This window comes from Canis lupus, chromosome 14, assembly GCF_048164855.1.
Source record: "Canis lupus baileyi chromosome 14, mCanLup2.hap1, whole genome shotgun sequence".
Classification (NCBI taxonomy): domain Eukaryota; kingdom Metazoa; phylum Chordata; class Mammalia; order Carnivora; family Canidae; genus Canis; species Canis lupus.
The window spans coordinates 55,456,567-55,481,786 of NC_132851.1; the positions used below are offsets into that span (position 1 = coordinate 55,456,567).

General features: G+C 35.2%; 1 protein-coding gene and 1 long non-coding RNA gene across 24 annotated transcripts in view; one reads left to right on the forward strand and one right to left on the reverse strand.

The window, feature by feature from the left end:
• LOC140604135 (uncharacterized) overlaps positions 1-21,529 on the reverse strand; it is a 56,019-nt gene extending 34,490 nt beyond the window's left edge. The window contains exon 1 of the long non-coding RNA XR_012007163.1: positions 21,421-21,529. This is a non-coding gene — a long non-coding RNA (uncharacterized lncRNA). The remainder of the gene's footprint in view (positions 1-21,420) is intronic.
• ADGRL3 (adhesion G protein-coupled receptor L3) overlaps positions 1-25,220 on the forward strand; it is an 856,207-nt gene that overhangs the window by 576,275 nt on the left and 254,712 nt on the right. For all 23 annotated transcript variants that reach the window (XM_072775204.1, XM_072775207.1, XM_072775212.1 and 20 more), the window contains one exon: positions 946-1,026. In XM_072775204.1, coding sequence (XP_072631305.1) covers positions 946-1,026 — 81 coding nt within the window. The remainder of the gene's footprint in view (positions 1-945; positions 1,027-25,220) is intronic.

The following is a 25,220-nucleotide window of genomic DNA, read 5'->3' on the forward strand; positions in this document are numbered from 1 at the left end:
AGAAATTTTGTTGTTGTTGTTTCTAGGTAGCTATTTTTTCAGTCAGCATCTTGGCCTTCAAATTAGCACCTTCACTGGAAAAACAAAGTATGTTACAAATAGTATGTGAGCCGCAGAATGTTTTGCAAAGAAATAGAAAATGAATTCATCTACCTACTTTTTATATCATGGCTAGTGATTATTTTTTCATAAAATATACTAAGCAGGAAGGAGTAGTATTCTATTCAGATAATAGACAAAAATCATAAAAAAATTAAAAAAAATAATCAGAGTTATAAAGTTATCTAAGTAAGTGCTACCAAGTGTTGTTCGATATGATGCCAGTGTGCAGACTGTATAATACTGGCCTCCAATGAAGTAAGTGCATAAACTGAGAAGATGTGTTTAGAAACATCGCAAATTGATAGAGTACTTGTCTGTTTAATCCACCAATAAAAATGTGGACTTAATATTGTTTATATCTTTTTTCTTTCATTTAATTTTTCTTCTAGATCATTTCATTGTATTTTTAAAAATGTCATTCCACAACAAATGAGTATTTTAATAATAAAAAATAGGTAGTTTCGGGGGGGATCCCTGGGTGGCGCAGCGGTTTGGCGCCTGCCTTTGGCCCAGGGCGTGATCCTGGAGACCTGGGATCGAGTCCCACGTCGGGCTCCCGGTACATGGAGCCTGCTTCTCCCTCTGCCTGTGTCTCTGCCTCTCTCTCTCTCTCTGTGACTATCATAAATTAAAAAAAAAAAAAATAGGTAATTTCAGAGAGACCGATTTAATTGATCGATGTTGGGATGATGCATAATGCTCCTGTGTTTGAATAGGTCTGTCTACATGGTATAATGACAATGAATTCAGTGTGAAGAAAGAGAATAGGAGATCATAAAAAACAAAGAATTGTACAAAGATGTAACTGCAATGTCTGCTTAACATTTGTTTTTGGGTCCACAGGGCAGGCACATCATGGACAGGTGTCTTACATCTCTCCGCCAATTCACCTTGACTCTGAGCTAGAAAGACCTCCTGTTAGAGGTGAGTTGTTTATTATTAATTATTATTATTATTTTTATTAGTATTTAAAGAAAAAAACTCTATTCATTATTTTTCATGAAGACAATTAATTAAATTACAGATAGTTGTAAATATGTATTTTACACTGTAGGGCCTGTTCAAAAAGTGGGGAAGTAGGAAAGGTGTATAAGGAGTCTGATAACAACGCAATCCTCTCGGGTCCCCTCCCTCCTTGGGGGCTTTCTACTATCATGTCACTGTCCCTTGCTTTGCTGCCTACCACTCTATCAAGTCTCCCTCTTTGAAGTGGCATGACCAAGAACCCCGGGCACCAATGAAGAAAAAAATTTTGTAAGACTAACCCTAAATAAAAGGAACCCATTCACCCTTGTTTAGGGGTCACCGCTTTGAAAGCTATTCTCCACGATCTCCTTATTTGCTGCAAATACAGGTTACTTTGTGTGGGGAAAAAAAAAGAAATCTGATAACAGAAAGAGGAAGTCTTATTCATAAACTAAACTATGAAATACTGTTCTGAGAAATATTTGTGAAACAAAATGAGAAATGGGGATACATAGTGATTTAACTTGTGGAAGACTTGTTGAAAACCAACTTAGATTCAGAGATTACCAGATAACCATTACCTTTTTTATTGGAATTTTCTTCTTCTACTTTATTTTTTTAAATAAATTAAGATACTTTAAGCTAAGTCATATTGACAGATTTAGTTCCTTGCAAAGTGATATTTTATATTTTATTTTGTAAAGTCATTTTAGTAGTACTACAACCATTTAGTTTTAAAAATATATAAATTAAAATTATGTATTTTAAATGGATACCATCTGTTTAAAGATTTTTTTAAATAACTCATCATACAAAAAATTAATAGTACTATTTATTTTTCCATAATCTAAATATAGAATTTGTCTTTCTGCTTTTTTGTCTTTCTGCTTTTAAATACTTATTATTTTCCAAATGTATTATAATATTCAAAGCTCATATGATATAGACATTTTTAAAATTTTTATAATTACCAAGTATTCTAAGGTTATTTTTTTTAAGATTTAGATGATGCAGGATATTTTCTTACACCTTCAACAGTATTAATCACTTGATACAATAGAAGTCACTAGATCTGCCCCAAATAAGCATGTTTTCTATATGTGCTGTTTCCTCTGCCAAGAACCTCTTACCTTTTCTACCCAATGAGTTTCTGCCAATGCTAGAAGGTTCAGCTTTATCTTTGGTTCCTCTGTAAAGGCGTCCCTGTCTAGGCACTATGGAGAAGGGAGGTGCATGTGTCTGTTCTCCAAATCCCTTGTGCTTGCCTCAGTTATTACATTTAAGACATCGTATCTTATTTTTCAACATACATATTTCCCTCTCTCCTCCAGCTATTGGTCTATACTTGGCATATAGTAGGAACTCATACAATGATTTCTGTTTAAGTAACAGAAAGTGAAGGGGACAGCCTGTGTTCTGAGGGATGCAGTCTCCTTGTTCAAGAAGACAAGGAAGCAGGGGTGATAATGGAATTCATGAAATGGAAGCAGAATGAACCAAAGCATGGATCTGTAAAAGTTGTGACATTTTTAAGGAAATGTGCTGGGTGCGCGGTAAAATGGGAGCAGTTCTAGAGGAACACACTGAAGAGATGTAATGAGATGGGGAAGGATTCCATTCACATGGAGAGTTTGTATTTTATCCTGGGGGAAAAAGGTCATGAAATATTTTTAATTATTAAAAATTGTTTTTCTAGGGACTCTTGAGTGGCGCAGTTGGTGAAGGGACAAACTCTTGATTTTGGCTCAGGTCCTGATCTCAGGATTATCAAATTGAGCCCCATGTTGCACTCCACACTCGGCACTGAGTCTGATTAAGTTTCTCTCTCCCTCTCCCGCTCCTCGTACCCCCTGCACTCTCTCTCTTAAATAAATAATAATTTTTAAAAAATTGTTTTTCTAAATTAGTGAGGTTTTGTATTATAACATGATATATTATAATATTATAACATTAACATTATAATATAATATTAACATTATAATGTGATTTCTTGATATGGGAAAAAACATCTCTAAAGTTAGTACAGATGAGGAGAGATTAACAGAGGGAAGCTGTTTCAATAGTCCAGATAAAAGGTGACTGGGAAATTAGTTAGAAGCATGTCCACTACAATGACAGGGCTGAGAAATATTTTTGAAACTATTTTGTTTGTTTATTTGTTTGTTTGTTTGTTGATTGGTCGTGTGTGAGCATGGGGGAGGCAGAAGGAGAAGGAGAATCTCAGGCAGATACCACATTGAGCTCATGAGCCCAACCTAGGGCTTGATCACATAACCATGAGCCATCCATGACCTGAGCCAAAATCAAGAGCCAGGCCCTCAACCCACCGAGCCACCTGGGCCTGAGAAATATTTTGAAGAGACATGACATTTGACTGAACAGATACAGGGAGAAATGCTTCTAAGGTTTCTGTATCAATCAACTGCTTGGATGCTTACGACATAATCTCTCATGAGGAATAGAAGATTTTTAAATTAATGCATTATTTTAGACATGTTAATCCTTCGTAGAATATTGTTCCTACCAAAGATGGAGACCTGTTGATGCATGTTGGCAACTTTAATATAATTCATTTCTTCCGACATGATCTCAGTCTGATTTGGGAAGAGTACGGTAGGGACATGGGTAGGGTAGTGTAAAAATATGCTTCAATATTTAGTGCCTTAAACAAGAAACATTATTAATATTAGTTGAGTTGGTGTGTGTGTGTGTGTGTGTGTGTTGACTTGGCTGAAGTTATATGTTTAGTAGGTAGCAAGCTGGTGGGTTCTATAGGAGAGGAAACTCATTCAGGTGCTGGGGAGTCACATTACTGTCATCTGGGATGATGGTCCTATGGCTCTCGTTATCGAGTAGTCTAGCACAGGCTCATTCCCATTGTGGCAGGATTCCTAACAATAGGTTGACAAGTCCCAAACTTCAAATACTTTACAAGACTCTGCTTGTGTCACGTTTGCCAAAGCAAATCACATAGCCAACCCCAACTTAAAAAGGGAGAAAATGACTCTATCTCTTGATTGAGGAGCCACCGTGGATACAGAGAAGAGGGGAATTGGGGTCATTTCAAACTACCATAGCAAGGCAGAAAAGGGTAAAATGAAGTGAGACAAAATTTGACTGATAATATGAAGGGATTTAGAGCCAATTAACTTAAACTTGAGAGTTACAGGCTAGACTTTTTTTTTTTTTTTATCATTAGTTTCCTCAACTACTATGCAGAAGATCAGAAATAAGAACTTCACAAAGTCTTTGTGAAGATTAGGGATAATACATAATAGAATCTGGCATCTGGTAGGCCATAGATAAAAATGCAGCCAGCCCTATACACTTCTAGGTTCGCTTCTGTGACATATGGAAGGAAATTAGATGTTGAAGCCAGGCAGATCTGTACGACCTTAGGCTGCTTCTGTCTGTTATCTGTAAAACAAGGATAATAATGTTACCCCAGCAAGTTTATTAAGATAATTAAATAAAATAGTAAGTGTCAAGTTCCTGGAAAATACTTGACATAAAGTAGATCCTGAAGGGTCAGAAAGTAGGTAGGCATTATTAAAAGCACCACCATATCTAAATAAATAAATAAATAAATAAATAAATAAATAAATAAATAAATAAAATAAAATAAAATAAAATAAAATAAAATAAAATAAAAATAAAAACACCACTATAAAATGGCATCATCTTGGTCAAAATAGTGATGGTATTGACCTGGTAAAGAATGAGTTACTAGTTACTAGAATCCAGCAGCCATCTCTGCTTGACATCCACCTCAAATTGCACTCTCTACCTTAGAATGATTCTCTTGATAACTTCTAGTTCTTATAGCAGTCTTCTACATACATTGACCCAGGGCCCTTTTGCTCTGTGTTGAATGCAATTGTAGTTACAAGTTACTAGCTCATGTACCACAATTCCGCAACATTCAGAGAACACTTACAAAGGTAAATAAAGAGGTTTGTGAAAATCACTATAACGTTGGAAAAAAAATCTTTTACTTTTTTTTCCTTAAAACTCTCTAATATTTTATTTAAAAACAAATGTTGGAAATGCGATAGAATTGGCATAATAATACCATTACTTACATTTTTTATTGCACTTTCTTTTTTTTTGTCCCCTCAAGTTCTGTACTACCTATGAGTTATTTTGATTTTAATCCACATGCCACTATTCTCCCTCCTTTAAATTGTCTTGACTTCTTTCACAACTCTATCATTTTTTTAGGGAAAAAATTATGACATGGATGAATTTGTTTGTCATATGTTTCTTCTTTGGTATTGTGCATTTTAATTCTGACCAACATGATCTTAGTAACCATGTGGAAAATGTAGCAGTTTACCAAATAGCCTTGAATAAAATGTTGTAATCTGTATTTCAAAGTAGCAGCAATTTATAAATTTTATGGAGCTTACCCACTGATGAGTAAATTTGAGAAATTCTGTTCTTTAAATCTAATGTGATCATACATGGCATTTGGTTACATAATTTATGCCTGTGATGGCTTTATATGCATTCTTCAATTTACAGATTTTATTATGGAATAGGGGTGTAAATTCCAGTAGTTTACTAGTGCATTAATGTCACAATACATTACAAGGTAATTAACCAGAGCTGCCACTATAAATAGAAAAATAGTCACAGCCCTCACTATAAACTACTTAATAAAAATAAGATCCTGAATCAGCATTCACCATTATAGTAATTTTTTTGCCATACGTCTCATCAATCAGGACTTTAAAAAAATAGTCTCATCCAGAAGCAACTATTATTTTTAAACCTTTCATTATTAAAACAAGTTTGTTATAATTTCTTAGTTAATTTAATGGGATTGATTATATATTTCTGTATGCAAATATGTTCCACATGCTTTTGAGACATATTTCCCCATTTTTTATATTATAATTGGAAATGAAAAACTACTTTGGTACTTTTAGAGCAGATTTGTAAATAAGCACATTGGATTTCTTAGCAAGACTCATTAAGAGCTGCAGTTCTGAAGGTCATTTGTCCTCACAAACTATACTTTCTCCCTGACCTTTATTATGCCCCCTAACCACTTACATGAAAAACCTCTTACCCCAGAATTATGTCTCTATTACAGGCAGATTGACTCAATGAAGGTGGTTGGGTGGGAATTTGTGTAGGAAGCTGAATCAGAATCCTAAGCAGAGGTATATATTATTAGAGAATCAAATATATCAATTGGGGCATGCCTTTGAATTGAAACTTTATCGTTTTGTTTTTGATGTTGTTTTGCTTCATTGCTTTTCTGTATAATTTTGTGATAGACTTAGCAGTTATGGAACCCAACCTAGGAATTCTTCGTAACATCACTAGCAATGCAAGTTAGATAAATTCCTGTCAATAACCAAGAAAAAACATTCTCTTCTGAAAAATTCCCTCCATTTATATTAACAAGAATGATATTTAGAATGATCTACTGTATAAAAAGTTAGACAGTTACTGATACTATCCACCTTCCAATATAGTAAACCACTAGTAATAATGCTGGCAAAAATGGTTTGTATTTATTTTATATAATCTTTCTTTAGGTAAGGTCTTATATCTAATTAGAAGTCTAATGCTACATACTAAATTATGCATTTGCTAATTTGTTGATGGTTACAATGTATACTTCTAAAAAAAGCTAAAATATTTGGGCACATTTGAAAAATTACATCTATTTTTTTCAGGGTTTTTTATTTTGTTGTTTGCTACAATAAACTGAGTAATATAAATATGGTTCAATTGGCACATAATCAATGAACTAGAATAATGCCAGGCATTAAGTTTCGTGCAAATTGAATTACATTCAGCAAATCCACATTGAAAATATTTTTTAAAGTTTAAAATAAACAGATGGTCCTGCCTGGTACATCTATATTAAAAATAGGCTATAGCCAAAGATTTAGCATCACAAATTAGAGACATTAGCACACGATACTATCTAGTGGAATGTAAAAACATTTGAAATTGATTAAAATAAAATAAGAACAAGACATCTGGCATTCTTATTGAGGAGTCTCCAGGCCTATTTTTTAGTATCTTATGGTGGTATTTTTCTAACTTGTCCTGTTAGCAGACATTTTATGTTAGATTATAACTTCCTAGTTTTATCCACCCTTAACCCAAGGGAATAAAAATGAAACTTGCGTATAACAGATTGCTTTGACCATGTTAAATAATCATGCTTTTCCTATACTTGTAAACAGCAAACATATTTTTACTGTGTTTAAAGTGTGCTGTGAACACCTACAAGATAGAGCTGGTTGATATTAATGATAAATATCATCCCCATTTATTAAGTATGTCTTTTGTGTCAGACACAGGAAAAAAGTATTTTATATGCATTGTCTCATTTAGTTTTACAAGGATCTTATCACTTTTTCGTTTAGACTTACTGGTCATCATCACTGTATTTCCAGCATCAAGCATACTACTATATAGTCATCCTTGAAATTGGGTTGGATTTAATCAGAGTTAAATTATAGACTTAATGGTAAAATACTATTTTTATTCAGTATTGTTAGGAATACATATGAAGGCTTTGTAAATTATAACATACTCTACAAATGTAAGTCATTGTTTAAAAGCCAACATTTATCATTTGAAACAATTTAGCACAATCCTGTAGGCACCTTGTGGTATATGATTCATATATTGAGAATAATTATTCCAGAGTATAGTGTGACTTGGTAGTTTTTTACAGTAGGATCTTGGTCACCTTGTCCTGGTAGTCTCTCAATGAGCCTGAAGGAGATAGAATTTGTTTGAATTCTACTTCCACACTGGCTCATGGATTGATATTTTTAATACGTAGACGACATTAAATAGAGGCTTGATACTGTTGTGACCTGAACCACCCCTTTCAGATTCAGTGTGGCCCATGGTAGATCCAGTGATAACGATCCCGGACTTGAATATGACATTTCCTCCATGGAGCCTGTTGCTTACGGCAAGGGAAAGTCTGAGGAACTAGGATGTGTCTAAGCAGCTATGATCAGGGTTCAGTTATCTGAACTTCACACTTCCCCACCCATCCCCTATCCCCAGCTCCCTCTGCCCTCTCCTAAGATTGCTCCGTTAAGTTCCAGGACTAACTACTCTTTATTTGGCTTTAATTCTCATTTGGGAAGATAGGAATGTTATTGCTTTATCTTAATCAGATAAAAAATATTTAGCATTTTCTGAATGTCACAACTTTTTATAGCAAGCTATTATCAATTAGTAATAATAATAATAATAATAATAATAATAATAATAAAGAAGAAGAAGAAGAAGAATTATAAAACTTAGGAGCGCCTGGGTAGCTCAGTGGTTGAGTGTCTGCCTTTGACTCAGGTCAAGATCCGCAGGTCCTAGGATTGAGTCCACATCAGGCTCCTCACAGGGATCCTGCTTCTCCCTCTGCCTATGTCTCTGCCTCTCTCATGAATAAATAAATAAAATATTTAAAAAGAGAATTATAATACTTAACGCTTATTATACAAATTAGCTTTAAATCATACATTCAAACTGAAAATTTAAAATACCAACATGACCCTCTCTCTCCCAATTACCATAGAAAACCAATCATAATATTCTAGTGAATATTCCAATAGATATATACTGTTTTAGTAGACATGGTATGAACATTTAATATTTACAATTAACATTTGTGCCTGGCTCTATTTGAAGCTATAATATAGATTATTAATTTCATTAATTTCCTGAATCCCATGAAGCAGGTAGTATTATTATTGTAATTTTGTGAATGAAAAAATTGAGCCATAGAGAGATTCTTTAACTACATAAAAGTCAGATTAAGTATTATACATTGGAGCCAGGGTTCAAACCCAGGCCTCTATAAAAATTCTGCTCTGTCAGTTTTTCATTTATACAAAAGGCATTGTGATTTAATTTCCGAAACAACATACTATGGAAAGTAATTGGTAATGAAACATCACCAACAAGGGATATGGAAGAGCTAACGTACCCATACATAGTATAGCATTTTAAAGAAAATTTCCCTGCCTATTAGTCATCTTAAGAACACAGTATAGCACAAATAATGTGAACACAGCAATTTACTACCCAGTGACCAATAAGATTTTTGTGTATCCGCTGTCCTCTTCCATAAAAGAGAATATCTTTGTTGTACTGTTATACTGCTACTTTTTACTCTTTTCAGAAAGTATCTTACTGTTTCTCTTAAAAGAAGTATCAAAAATCATACCATATTAAAAAGAAGTCAGGTGTTGTGATAAAATATCCTATTTTTATGGTTTTCAATATTCTCTCCCACAAATGCTTATTATTTATGTAATCACCAGAAAATAATTTTATACCAGTATACTAAAAATTAATTATCTTATTGCCTGGAGGAGACAGCCAGCTGATAGTTGTGTTGACTGCTACTACCAAAGCCTAGGGTGGGGTGAAGGAGGAGGTTTTGACTTTCAAAACCTTTATCCCCACTTCCTGAGTACTCACAGCTGCACGGTTTCCAACTCTTTGGTGTACTCACACAGAAGCACTCATGCACACCCTCATACCGCTCAGGAGTATCTTCTTTAATGTAATAATTCTTACTTGACAATAGTTAAAAGTTTGCATGATAAAATTTATATAGGGTAAATCCTTAAATTTTAAAATCCCTTTTACTCTTAGAGTCAGTTGCCTAAGATTAGATACAGATCGCCTTTCTCTCGAAACATCTATATACCTGGACAGTAAGAACAGTAAGCATTGGGACTGTTACGGACACAAAATCCACTTACATATCACTACTTGATGAACGAGGATCTTGTTTCCTCAGCTGCTAAAAGGCATATTCTTTATGGGAAGTGTCGACTTTGGCGATTATTCATCCTATAACACCTTGAACATTATTACCTTCCCACTAAGAGGCACTTAGCTCCCTCGATATGTACTAAGAAGCACTTTTCTCTTTGTTAGTTGTATCTCTGGGTCTAGCAATTACTTCTAGTTCTTAAGAGTCCAGAAAAAAAGAAAAACAATTTCCCTCACTGGAGCAGATGCTCCTGTTAAATTTGGCATTACATTCTCCTAGGTGGAGTCACATGGAAGTATGCAGTTTAAATACTGATGCTTGCATTTAATCTGCTAACCCCACCCCAGTGGGCTAACTGTGTGATCATGGAAAAATCTGATCACCACAGCAACAATCTGTTCCCCAAATTTGCTTAGCACCAAATACCAAATACGATGTTATATGTGAAAGTGCTTTATACCTTATAAAATGCTATGTAAATATTGCACTTATAATTTAGCAGCAATCCTTATTGTTCCAGTCTAAGACTCCTGGTAGTTCATACATGGCAAGATCAAGAAAATAAGTCCTCAAGAAAGTTTACAATGTCTTATCCTCCTTAAATCCTACTGGCTTAATTATAATACGCTTTTATATTTAAAAACCAGTTTTTTCCTGTGACTGTCTATGCATTTAATTTCAAACATGTATCAAAGGATAAAACTATAAATCAGCTTTTTTTCCTGTGTTCTTCCAAAAGACTTTCATTTGGTGTTCAACAAGTACTTTCTATCTTGCATCTTAAGCATGGGTTAGATTCTGAAGTTAGCGAGCAAGGTCAAAAAACAAAACATAACAAAAAACAAAACCCACCTTCAGAAACCCTCTAAATTATCCATGAAATACAGCATATCCAACAGTGAGTTTTTCTTCAATATCAGTAAATGTGAATACAGAAATACATAAAACCTCTTTTGGCTGTGGTGATACCTATTTGATGAACAGTGTGGGGAAACATGGAAATGAAGAGACACTGTCCCTACCCTCCTATCACTCAGTGCCATATGGTCATTGATGAAAATGCCACATGGGATTTTTTTCCCAAATTCTTTTTGAATGCATATAGTTGAATTTAAGTCAGATTAATTTTTTTAAGATTTTATTTATTTATTTATTCATGAGAGACACAGAGAGAAGGCAGAGACACAGGCAGAGGGAGAAGCAGGCTCCTCACAGGGAGCCTGATGTGGGACTTGATCCTGGATCTCTGGGATCATGCCCTCAGCCCAAGGCAGATGCTCAACCACTGAGCCACCCAGGCGTCCCTAAGTCCAATTATTTTTGATGTGACAGTACTATACTGAACACCAGCTATTTGCCATGCACTTTACAGGGGACTGACAATGCAGTAATATGCAAGAAAGGAAAGAAGTTTGTCCTCATGGGCTTTCCCTTGTATTGGAGGGAGTCAACAATAAATCAATTATATATTACATAAACAAGATTATGAATGGGTTATGGTTAGAAAAACCACTCTAGGGAGCTGACTATTGAACTGAACTGTGAAGAATAAAGTTCAGTTGCATATTGGGTTGTATCCACTCTTTATATATTTTGGATACTAACCCTTTATCAGATATGTCATTTGAAAATATCTTCTCCCATGCCGTGGGTTGGTTAAGTAGGTTGCCTTTTAGTTTTGTTGATTGTGTCTTTCACTGTACAGAAACTTTTTTATTTTGATGTAGTCTTAATAGTTTGTTGGAGACATATCTAGGAAAACGTTGCTACAGCCTATGTCAAAAAGATTACTGTCTGTGTTCTCTTCAATGATTTTTATGGTTTCAGGTCTCATATTTAGGTCTTTAATCCATTTTGAGTTTATTTTTATGTATGGTGAAAGAAAGTGGTCCAGTTTCATTGTTTTACATGTGGCTGTCCAGTTTTTTCAACATCATTTGTTGAAGAGACTTTTTCCCATTGCACATTCATTCCCTCTTAGTCAAAGATTAATTGACCATATAACCGTAGGTGTATTTCTGGGTTTTCTCTTCTATTCCACTGGCCCATGTGTCTGCTTTTATGCTAGTCAGTACCATATTGTTTTATTTTTTTAAAATTTTTTTCCATATTGTTTTAATTACTACCACTTTGTAATATAACTTAATGTCTGGAATTGTGGTACCTCCAGTTCTGTCTTTCTTTTTCAAGATTACTTTGTCTAGTCAAATTCTTCTGTGGTTCCATACAAATTTCAGGATCATTTATTCCAATTCTGTGAAAAATGCTTTGGTATTATGATAGGGATTGCATTAAATCTGTACATTGCTTTGGGTAGTATGGACATTTTAGCCATATTCGTTCTTCTAGCCCATAAGTATGGAATGCCTGTCCATTTTTTTGCATTGTCTTGAACTTTTTTCATCAGTGTTTTGTAGTTTTCAGAGTATAAGTCCTTTATATCTTTGGTTAAGTTCATTCCTAGATATTGTAGTTTTTGATACAATTATAAATGGGATTTTTTAAGGGTTTATGTATTTATTTTGAGGTGGGGGAGGAGCAGAGAGGGAGGGAGAGAGAATCCCAAGCAGACACCATGCAGAGCATGGATCCTGATGTGGGGCTTGATCTCATGACCCTGAGATTACCACCTCAGCTAGAAGCAAGAGTTGAATGCTTAATCCACTGTGCTACCAGGTGCTCCTGGGATTATTTTCTTAATTTCTGCTGCTTCATTATTAGTGTATAGGAATGCAACAGATTTCTGGAAATAGATTTTATATTTCATGACTTTACTGAATTCATTTATCAGTTCTACTTGAGGATTTTTGCATCTATATTCATGAGAGATCTTGGCCTATAGTTCTCTTTATCTGATGATAAAATGATTAAAAAATAAAAAGAAGAAGAATGTGAGTTGGCCATATCTAGAAAAAGTTGAAGGATAGTGTAATCAAAGGCCCTAAAGTCGAAAAATCATGGTATGTTAATTTATTTGTTCAGTAAGCAAATACCGATTAGGGCCTCGTATGAGCCAGGTTTCAATGGAATTGTGCAGTTTACAAGTCTGTCAAGACTTCTCTTTTTATGAAACATGCTCTAGACAAGGGAGAGAAGCTAGAATGAACAAAAATTAAACAAGTAAACGGACATGATACTCTCTGGAACAAAATGAGATAGGGAACTAGGGATATAGGCAGAGTACTTATATGGGGCTCAGATCAAGCACCCTTTTTTCCCCCAAAGTAAAAACAGAGATGGACAATAGTTAAAGCAGTAAAAGCAGATATTTTAAAGAACTTTGCAATCGGGGAAAAGAGACCTCAGTATAGAATGGGCATCAACTCCAAATATAGCTTGGGCAAGTGGGAATGTGTAGTCAGGGAATGGGGTGGGAAGTCACTGGATGGGTAATTACTAGGAGGAAATGTCAGGCATCAGGGGAATTCTAGAATCAGTTCTGGATAGATTTCTTGCAAAAGACAGGCCCTAGGGATCGGACATCACCATCACCCAGGGAGTAGTAGAAGATGAGAAACCTGATTAGATACAGAGAGCGACCAGATATGGAGGGTGGGGGGCGTTGTGGCTAAAATGACTTAGTGGTAGGGTTCTTGCCATAACTGGATTTCACACAAGTATACAATGGTCCCAAAGGAAAGCTCAGGAGCCTAATTAACGTTTGGTCAAGCAAAGAGTTTTTGCTAGCCTAGCAGGCCCTGAAAGGAGTTGAGATTTTAAGAGCCGTGAGGGTTTAAAAACCCCTGAAGGATTTTTACACCAAATACTACAGAATCTGATTGTGATTTTTAAAAGGATGGCTCCAGGTGGAGAATGGCTTAGAGAGAGGTAACCAATCACATTGGCATTGCCTTTCCTTAAAATTTCACTTACAGAATTCCCTCTTGCCACTTAAATTCTCTGAAGGTTCTCTTCCCTCCATCTCCTCCACTTTCCATATTACTTGCTTCTGGGTAATGTGTGGCTTCTCAACTATGATTCAGAAGTAGCTGAAGGATTTGGAAACAGGCAAATTCAAATCGCCATAGGAACAAGTGCTGAGCCTTTTGGAAGCAGGACCTGAGGGAACACATGCCTGGACTCCAGTAAAGGCCCAGGGGAGGGGTTCTAGTGCCTGCAGAAAGGGAAAGCATTTACTAACACATAACCAATGAAAAGACTGCATTTGCTCAACTCTTAGGCATCAAATTCTCAAGCTACACACAGAATATTGGTTCTGTTAAAACAGGCATCGTTTTAGATTCTTGGCTGGTGATTGTGAGGCTGTTAATCTGTTGGTGAGGTTAGTCTGTAATTGCCTCTGGAACTGGACAAGGCTTCCGTGTCTGTCCACAATTGATATGGTATGAACTGAGAAGAAAGAATCTGGCAAAAGGGCTTTTAGCTTAGATTGTAGTAGACCCCTGTGTGTGAAGCTAGCAATTCTAAGTGTCCTACCTATAGACATTGGGAAACTATAAAGGACTTCAGGCATAGAAGACATGAATAAAACTACTTTGCATTGAAATGTTGATGAAATGCTTAGGATGCATGGGAGCAAAGGAAATCAGTTAAGTTATTTCAAGAAAGATTTCTTGAAAGCGCAAACTAAAAGACAAGTAGCAATGGGAATAAAAGAGTCATGATGGATTCATAGATACTGTAGTTAAAGCATAAGACTCAGTGATTGGATATGAGAGAGAAATAAGAGATAATTATTGGATTTCTAATTTGGATAATTTGTGTGGATATTGATAGTGTTCTGGAAGACAAGGATAGTTCATGTCTAAACTAAAGATCACCCATTATTAATTTTTGGAAAATACGTGTAACATCAAATATGATTGGAAATTGTTTCCTTTCAGTCTATGGGAGATGTAAAAAAATAATAATTTCAAGAGTATCTGAGACCTTTAGCCTTTTACAAGTAATTGAATTGCCCCTTTGGTCACCAGGTGGTTAGTTATCACAAGATGTAATTTATTTAGAAAAGTATGACTAGTGGATTTATGTGACACTGGGTCTGATAAAGTTCTTTCCTGGAACCTGAAAGGCATGCCTGCCAGACTTTATTTAGGTTTTAATGAATGAATAAATGAAGCCAGGGCTGTAGAGTGAAAACCACCTGTGGTTACCAAATGGTCCATGCCTTTCTTTTGTTTCACTATTTTGACCAATTGTACTTCTTCATTTCAAATGTGTGTGTTCATTTGAGAGGGGAGCCTCAGGGCATGCTTGTTTGTTGGTTAGATAAAACTATTCTTGAAGATAGAACACAGAACATACAGGCTGCACAGCAAGCATATAAAACCCAGAATACCAGATGGAAAATATCTTAGCCTTGTACTTGTGACTTTTAAAGTTAAAAAAGAAGAATGGGAGGTAAACATTGAAATTTTACTTGCATATTTTTTTCTGTTATATAAAAATGGGTCCTTGATATCTTAGAGAAAATGGGTTTAGAAGCAAATACTCAGAGTTGTAAAATCGCCTCCTCCCAAGAAAAACTTGTGGTATTATTTTTCTTTATAAAATCTACCTAGCTAAAATATTTCCTGATGAGTTTAAATGCATATGAACTGCTGCTCTGGAGAATTTCTTAATTGAGTACTTCATTTTGCACTTTATTGAAATGTGTACTTTGAAAACATTGGTGAAATTTGCCATTTCCCACCTGGCACCAGCGGCAGCTGGAGCCTGGACCATTTTCAATGGCCTACACTCATGCAGCACTAATCTAAAGCAAATGCCACATTAAAAGCTACCTCCCTGCCCCTCCTTCTGTTAAGCATACCTAAGGTAAAAGGAAGAGCATAGTATTTTATTTAAGCTCCGGCTATTTTCTTTTTTCTCTCCTCTTCCTTTTCCATCCCTACTACTCTTAAAACTATTATGAGTGGTCATGCTCTTAACTTTGAAATATTTATAGGAAAAAGATTTGTTTTAAATGAGCAGATGGGCCAGTTCTAAGACAAGCTGCTATATTAATAAACATGTGTGGTGCTTTATCAGCAAAGGAGCCTATTTTGACATTTCTTCTGGATGATTTGTATAACCTATCAGTATCACACCTGGTGCAGGGACAATAAATGGGCACTTAATAGTCAAGCAGTGTGCGAACACCTTCCATTATAACTTCATTATGTCAGATATAATCATCTATTACTGAATGTCAGGCACTTAATTTATGATCAGTTGCCCTATGGAATTAGTGGCCATACCAATGAATGGTCCATTCATGTCACTTCTACTGTAAATTTCCTTCCTAATACTGGCCCCCTTTTTCAAGTATATTTAAATAATTTGATATCCTATTGGGATTTTTGAATATAAAACATTTTGTACAAAACATTTTGTTTATATTTATCAAATTTGGAAAAGAGACAAATGTGAATCACATATGGTATGAAATTTCACATGTTAATGCACACATCTGCCCAAAATAATAGTGAAGTTTTTTAGCTTCCTTTACTAAGGAGCTTTAGTCTGATTTTGGTAAAGTGATAGTGCTTTGGCGGGGGGTAGGAGGGTGGGAGGACTTCTCCCAAGAGATCTGTTGTACAACAATGGGCTTTCGTTGACAGTGTTGTACTATACATTTAAAATTTGGTTGAGAGTAAAATTCTTTAATTGTGTTCTTCACCACATTTAAAAAGACTTCTCCATGGCACAGCATGAACAAGTGTATATTCAACCGTGGCACTGTCACCAGGGTGCTATGTGCGTGAGAGACAGTGAAAAGAAAAGAGAAGCTGAGGGAAATAAAAAGAGAGCCAGGAAACTATTACTTTGTAGGATTTTAAAACCAGTGTTCTCTACTGTCATCTTCAGAGTCTTCTGGTCCTTTTTTTTTTTTTTTTTTTTTTTTTTTTGAACTTGAGAACATACAGTCAGAACTTCACCATGTCTATTTTCAAGATGACTCTTAGAGCTTCAAAGCTGTTCTTGTGAAGATTCCTGACTGAAATTATTATCTGTGAAAAAAGTTCCCTTTAGAGATGTCTCAACTGCACTCTGATGATATAAGCACTGGGGTGGTGGTAAGACCCACTAATGTCGGGGGGACTCCCAAAAACTCTTAGTCAATAAAACAATTGGACCTGCCAGATTAGAATGAAACTGAATGTTACAGACAGGAGAATATTAATGGACTGTTAACAAAGCTGGATGTATGAAAATGAATCTACATTTACTACTAACACCATAGGAAGATTGCTTTTTTTTACCATTTGAAAGGCCAGAGCTACCAAAAAGAAGGGTCTGCCTGTATCAGAATATTATGGACCTGGTTGTCTTCCACTCAGTTCTGGTGTTCAGTGCGATGAATGGCTGAATGATGCCATTCACACTGGAAACAATGTGGCAGAAAATTAACCTTTTCCTTGGAGTTATAAGCTTAAAGGAATCATGCATTTTTGGGAATGTTTGTCTTACAAACCTGAAAAATGTCATCAAGGAAAAATAAGGGAAAGATGCTAGGTGGGAGATAACATGGGTGTATATCCTAAAGAATTTGAAAGCTCTCCTATTGTGAAAGAATACAACTGGGGAGTCTCACTTCACTAATTCATTTGTAATTGGCATGGGCCTACCTGCCTCTGACTCCTACTCTATAGAGACCAGTGGTCCGTAGACTCATTAGTCTATAGACTATCCCATTGACTTGAATGACTAGAAAGTCCATGGAGATACTCAGGTTGTAGGAGATGATCTTTTAATGACCAACTGGAAAATATTGTTCAGATTTATTTGGTGAAAAGTTCCACTAAGGTGAAGTCAGTGACTCTGCCTGGGACTCTTTGGGGATGCAGCCTCCCTGGGTGAGCTGATGAAGACTGCTTCTTTTTTAGAGATCTGAAACCTTGGGCAAGGGTAACCAGAATCAGAGGGGAACTGGCAGCAAGTCTCCTTTGGCTAGCAAAATATTCCCAAACCTGCAGAGTAAGCTTCATGTAGGAGAGCACAGAGCCAATTCAAGCACGAGACAATGACTAGATCTCAGTGCCTGGTCTAAACTACCAGCCTGGTACTTGGCAGGGATTTCTGGGAATTTATTCTCCTTTGTCCCATTATCTTGTATCTCACAGCTTCATTGGATCTGCTGTGTCAAATGTCTAACTTGATCATCTGGAACCTTATTGGAAAACCTGATTTTATAGTCCCTTGACTGGTCCAGGATCCTTGTTTTTCCTCACCTTTCTGATCATCAGCTTTATGTAGAGCCACATACAGTCTCTGCAGTGTCTGCAGACAAGATCTTGAATGTTTTTGCGTGCAAAATGAAAACCATTAAGGAAAACTATCTAGAAACTAAAAGAAACATATGCATTTATTTGTATACTTATCTACAAATTCATTTTATTTTTACTGGTTATGTCAAGACTGAATTGAGAATAAAAGCATATATCATGTTATTTAAGTGGTAGGAAAAATATGGGCTACACTTGAGATTTTATGGTTAAAAACTAGCATAATTCTTGCAAGGGCACTTGGTTCAAACTAAAAATGTGCAATGGTGAACACTGCCTTTTTTGTTCCACCTATATTTATGGTCTTTAAAAACCATGTTAGTAGTATCAGTTATCATATAAACTGAAATTGGGCTTAACCCTTGCTAAGGGACAAAGCAAATATACTTTTTTTTTTCTGCTTATAGCAGAAACTTTTTTTTTAATTTAAATTCAGTTTGTCCACATATAGTGCAACACCCAGTGCTCATCTCATCAAGCGCCCTCCTTAATGCCAGTCACCCAGTTACCCCATCCCCCCACCTACCTCCCCTTCTACAACCCTTTGTTTCCCAAAGTCAGGAGTCTCTCATGGTTTGTCTTCCTCTCTAATTTTTCTCAAATGAGTTCACCCCCTTCCCTTTTGGTCCCTTTCACTATTTCTTATATTTCACTCAGCATAAGACTCTCCATTTCCATCCACATTAATGTAAATGGTAGGTATTCATCCTTTCTGATAGCTGAGTAACATATACATATATATGATGATAATATATATATATGATAGAATTCTTATCATATATATATATGATGAGATATATATATCTCACATTTTCATTCATCCTTTCTGATAGGTGAGTAACATTCCATCATATATATATATATATATATATATATATATATATATCTCATATTTTCTTTATCCATTAATCTGTCAAGGTATATCATGGCTCCTTCCACAGTTTGGCTATTGTGGACATTGCTGCTATGAACATTGGGGTGCAGGTGTCCTGTCATTTCACTCCATCTGTATCTTTGGGGTAAATACCCAGTAGTACAATTTTGTACGGTAGCGGTATTTTTAACTTATTGAGGAACCTCCACACTCTTTTCCAGAGTGGTTGCACATGACCAACAAGGACATGAAAAAAATGCTCCACATCACTTGTCATCAGAGAAATACAAATCAAAACCACAATGAGATATCACTTTACACCAGTGTGAATGGCTAAAACTAATAAGACAGGAACAGCAAATATACTTTTAAATATTTTAAGTGTTTAATAAGTAAAGAGAAAATATTAATAAAAGTAGAAATCTATAAAAAAAAATGTAATGAAACAGCACAGTGTGGAAAATCCCATAGCACTCATTTGTAGTAGCAACATGGAGGAGACCTATGGTCTAATTATACAGTAGACCCTTGAACAACATGGGGTTTAGGGCCACCAACCCCCTACACAGTTGTGAATCCACATATAACTTTCGACTCCCCCAACACTTAACTCCTAATCACCTACTGTTGACTCAAAACCTTACCAAAAATATAAACAATCAATTAACTCATATATTCTGTGTATTATATACTGTCTTCCTACAATAAAGTAAGCTAGAGAAAAGAAAATGTGAATACATTTACAGTAATATACTGTATCAAAAACAAAAACAAAAACAAAAAAAAACCACCCTGTATAAAAGTAAACCTATGCAGTTCAAAATTGTGTTGTTCAAGGGTCAACTGTAATTTATTTAGGGTGTGTATGGTCACAATGAAAAGACTACAAATAATGATATTTATGTATCTTACCTTGAACACTATTCATCCAATAAAATGCCAGATGATTTTAATAGAAAACTTTGAGAGATAGGATCTATTTTAAGCTATAGGGCAAGTAAATGTAAATTGCTCTTAGTTCAGCCAGAAATGGAATAATTCCAAAATGTAAGCAGCTTTCTTTTCTCTCTTGGGTATAATTAGAGCCATTATTAGATCAGATCCATTAAACTACTGGGAATTGGGGAATAATAGATTTATTTGCAGAAATTGAAGAATATCTGAAGAAAAATGCCATATATTTTGAGAATTTGCAGTGTTACTATTTGTTCCTTTTTTTGTATTTCATAGAGGATAAATGACTTAATCTCTGTTCATTTCCTAGAGTACAAAAACTATTAAAGTTGCAAAATCCTATGATCTCTGGGAAAAATGTTCTATAACAAGGTTGCTATCAAACTACGTAAACTCATATGTTACGTACTCCTCATAATCATATGTACTCCTCAAATCATACCTGCTTCACAAATAATTGAGACTTTGGCATTATTTAAGTCACAGAGCGAAGTGTAAACAATCTAAGTACATTGTTTCCTTCATAAAATCCACTGGAGTTTTTCTTGTTTCTGATGTGATTTAGAGTAGATAGTGTTATATGATTAAATGAAACTTTACATAGTTTTTTGTTCCTTTTACTGAACAGATCCAAACGTGTGATATTCAAGAAATTGTTCATTTCTAAGACTATATGAATCTAAAGTACCCATAATTTCAAGTCAAGAGAAATGTAAAACCCAAATGTCTTCCTTATGCTAATATTTTCCTTGAATAACAATGTTATTCATGAATGCTTATTATAGTACTTATTAACATTTCATTTTTAAATGACTGTATTTATCATGAAACAAATTTACTTTTGTGGAACTTTTTAATATGTTCTTGATTAGGAAAAAAAAATTGAAGTGATTTCCATTTATCCTGTCATGTGAAATCTTTGCCTTTATAAACATGTAATTTAAAATATGACTTTTACTCAGCTCCTATCCAAATGTAACTATAGGAGTAATACTGGATAATAGAAGAAAAATTGAAATCCAAGACTCAGGAAATATCATTAGAAATGTCATTAGCAAATAAAATAAGAACAAGAAAGGTCACCACTGACTGAATGGCAATTTTAAGCCTCATACACTGTTTGGTGCTTCATTTGGTTATTTCTAGTTCTCACGAAAACTTGGGCAGATAGGTATCATTATCCTCATTATAGAAATAAGAAGCTGAGGCTTAGAAAAGAAGAGGTAGCTCATCCAGGGTTAGGCAGCTATTAAGTGCTAGAGCTAGGATTCTGGAAAAGATTCTAAACAGTAATACTGTTTTTATAGTGAGTAAAAGATATAACAAAAGCCGTGAAATACTAGTATCTCTTAGGAAAAACTTAACAAAATAAAAATCAAGATAGGCTTCTAGACAGCAAAGATCACACGCTGTTATCAGAAAATAGGCCTTATTTCCCGGGGGCAGGGTTTTGGTGAGATGGCATTGTATTATTATTTCAAAGTTAAATGAAATGAATTGAATTCCATTTGTCGAGATGCACTTACATGCAGTTAGGAGTAAGCTTTAGAACTGTGCTGTTTGTTGTTGATAAAGTTTGTTTCTCATCAAACCCTTGTGACCATGGGTCACATTACCCAGATCCCAAGCTGAAGCTAAGTGTAAACAACATTGTGATGATATTTAGTAATAATAACACTTTCTGGATCTCATCACAGGAGGAAAGAAGTGTTCATGAACCACTTTGACCATCTGATTATATATAAATAGCAAATTTAAAATCGAGGAACTTCATGAATAGTTTCTGAAAAATGCAGAGCTATTTTAAGAGTGTGTTTACAGTGGTTTAAAATTACTTACCAGAAGCAATATGAACCTAGCTCTATAAAAAAGGAAATAGAAATAAACAGGAAATTTTTATAGACTTTTTCATGACCGTTAAGCATAAGTCTTATTGGGGATTCTGTTTAATGTAAGATTGTCAGGCAAGTAAACTCAAGACCATTCTTCTATTTGTTGAAACTTGAAATTTTGTTTATATGAAGTGAGTTAGAACTACATATGAACATGTAGAATTGAGTTAATTTGGTTAACTCTAGATAAAGATATCGAATTTATAAATACATATTTAACATCTCACAGAAGAAAAATTAAAGAATCATCAGCTCTATTATATTAACAAATGAAATTTTATCCCAGAAAAACTATGACTTCTCTGGTTGGAAGTAAAAAAGTCTGTCCTTTGTCTTTAAGAATAAGTCTGAAGATGCTGATTCATTTAACTTCTTCTCTTTGTTATATTTCATTGTAGAAGAGATAAGAGGGTTGGTTCAATGTAATGAAAAATAAATGGCTCTGTCTATAAATTAACACTCATTCATTTCTATGTCTAAGTGCCTAAAGCACATGAAGCAATCTTTTAAAAAATCTGAGAGAGTTGAATCCTAGTGAGACTAACACAAGGGTAATCTTCATCATCACTTAATATAAAGAGTTGTGTTGAGAGAGTCATTTTCTGTTAAAGAAACTTGGTAGGTAGAGTGTGGTGGGGGAAATGGGGCAGGAAAAGAGTATGTGCTAAAGTATTTAAAATCATCATACTTTTTTGTGGTAGTTTTAAAATGTGTATTGCTATATGTGATATTCTTTGTTTTTATATAACTATAATGTTTGTAGTTATATTGTGATTCTTGAATTAAATAATGAGAAAAACGGGATCCCTGGGTGGTTCAGCAGTTTAGTGCCTGGCCTTCCACCCAGGGTGTGATCCTGGAGATCCAGGATCGAGTCCCACATCGGCTCCCTGTTTCTCCCTCTGCCTGTGTCTCTGCCTCTCTCTCTCTCTCTGTCTCTCATGAATAAATAAATAAAATCTTTAAAATAAATAAATAATGAGAAAAAATATTCTCATGATTTTTTTATTTCCTTTTAATTGTCATAGTTTGTCAGGTTCTTTTGCTTTGGGCTTAGTTATAGGTTCTGGAGATAAAACATATCAAAGATTAGTCTGCAAGAGAATGACAAATCCAGGTTTTCAGGTAATGCAATACAGTTTTCCTTTTTTTATGTAAAAGGATTAACCTTTAACTAGTTAATGTCATTTAATTTTCACAAATACACACCGAATGATATAAAATTCTTTCTACATATATTAAAAGATAAACTGAAGCATTATTAAAATTAAGAGTTTATTCAAGCAACACTCATTTGGAATCCGGCACCATCTAATCTATCTAATCTAACAGGTATAAAGGAGTGCCAAGGGGTAGTCTAAAACGGCAGACTTTTATGAGCAGAAGGGAGAAGGAACAAGGAAGTGAAAAGTACTCCCAGTAGATACCTCAAATGGTGGATGGTACTAAACACTATGTATACTGTATTTCTTCCTATATTTACATACCTGTGATAAAGTTAAATTTATAAAATTAGACACAGTAAGAGATTGATAGCAACTAACAATAAACTAGAACAATTATACTGTAATAAAAGTTATGTAAATGTGGTCTCTCTTTCAAAATATCTTACTGTACTTTACTCACCCTACTTGTGATGATGTGAGATGATAAAATACCTAAATGACAAGGTGAGGTGAGGTGAATGACATAGACATTTGTGACATAGTGTTAGGCTATTATTGACCTTCAGATGATGTGTCAGAAGGAGGATCATCTGCTTCCCACACTTGATAGTGGTATGGGCCGGGGAGGGGTGGGTGGGGGTCGGTAACTGAACCTACAGGAATAGAAGCCACAGATAAGGGGAGGAGCCTACTGTATTTGGCCAAAAAAAGATGTGAGTTGGTTATTGCAAGGTTACTTACCTTACGGGGGATGGCAGGGGTCTGATAGACTGATTACCTAACCAGTGCTGACCAGGCAATTCCTACTTTACTGACTTAAGATTCCATTTCTGGGAGAGCCAAAACTGTAATTAAGTCTTGGTTTGGTGATATAGAGCTTAGCAAAGGCAGTTCTATTTGGGGCCTGCTGCCTTGCTTTTTAACAAATAGAGAAAGTGAAACTCTAAGAGTTCGTGACTGGTAGGGACACATTTCCAGTGTACTCTTTCGGGAGTCTAAGTGTGAGCTCACTCTTCTAAGTCAATCAGCATCTCTATGTATGGCCTTCCTTTAATCTGGCCAAATATGACTGAACTTCTGTATTTTCACTTTTCCCATCTCCAGTGTTAAATCTTACTAGTTACCACCCTAGGGCCCTTGGGAGGTTATAATAAAGATGTTTGCCCTTTTCTGTTTAGTTTTCCTGCTGTCCCCTCCTGAAATGAGGATTTTATCCTAAAGAATGAGTCATTTAATTTGGGAAGCAGTCCATATTCCTGTGTTTGCTTCCGAATTTGAATGGAAGGGGTTAAAAGAATTGCTGCTATTTGTGGTTGATCTATCAAAAAAGATGCTACTTAAGACCGTTTCCCTCTTCAGTGAAAGGACAGGAGATTGTTCGATGTTTGCTTTTTTGGGTTTAGATTTCCTCTTTTAGAATTGCTTCCCTTCCTCTGTCCTTCTCTTTTCCTATTCCACGTCTGGTAAAGATTTCCTCCTTGAACTTCCTCTAATCTCAAGGAAGAGTATTAACTAAATTCCCAGTGTACTCTGTCAATGTAAACCAAAAACTTAACATTGGATGGGTTTTTAAAGTCAAATACCCAAAATTCCTGAAAGGCAAGCCATTAGCCACCCTCCCTACCCCACCCCATGTCTTTCTTCACCTCTTACCTTCCATACTCTAGGCCTTCTCCTTTTTCCTCTCTCCTTTTGCCTAAACGAAAACAACCTTGACAACAATAAAAATCCTAGTTCAGAACTTAAACATTTGAAAATTCAAAGTATGAAAATCCTTAGGCATGACTAAAAACTGTTAGTCTCTACCAGGACTTTCCAATAAGCTGGAGGCTCACTTCTGTATTTGCATATAAATTATGTAGTTTCTTAAATTTCCATATACATCCGTAGGCCTTACAAATATTCTCAGGTGATTTTCAAGTCAAGATCACAGTAGCCTGTTCCATTAAAGAAATTCTTTTTGAAGTGTCTATTTTCCATACCTTTTCAGCTAACTGCTCATTGTAATTGACCCAACACTTGATGTCAGCACCACTTGGTTGCTGGAGATTTTGAGAATAGAAATGAGAAAAATAAGTTAAAGGAGGTATAGCAGCAGAAAATGTGTCCCTGCTTCCCTTCTGCATGTATTGGATGGTCTAATCATTAATTTGACCTAAAACAGATTAACAAGAGAAAAACAAATTTGCTTTTATATTTTTATATAGAGAGAGATACCAAAGGTGTGAAATTCAATGACAAGTCAGTTGGCTGAGGCTTAGATGCCAC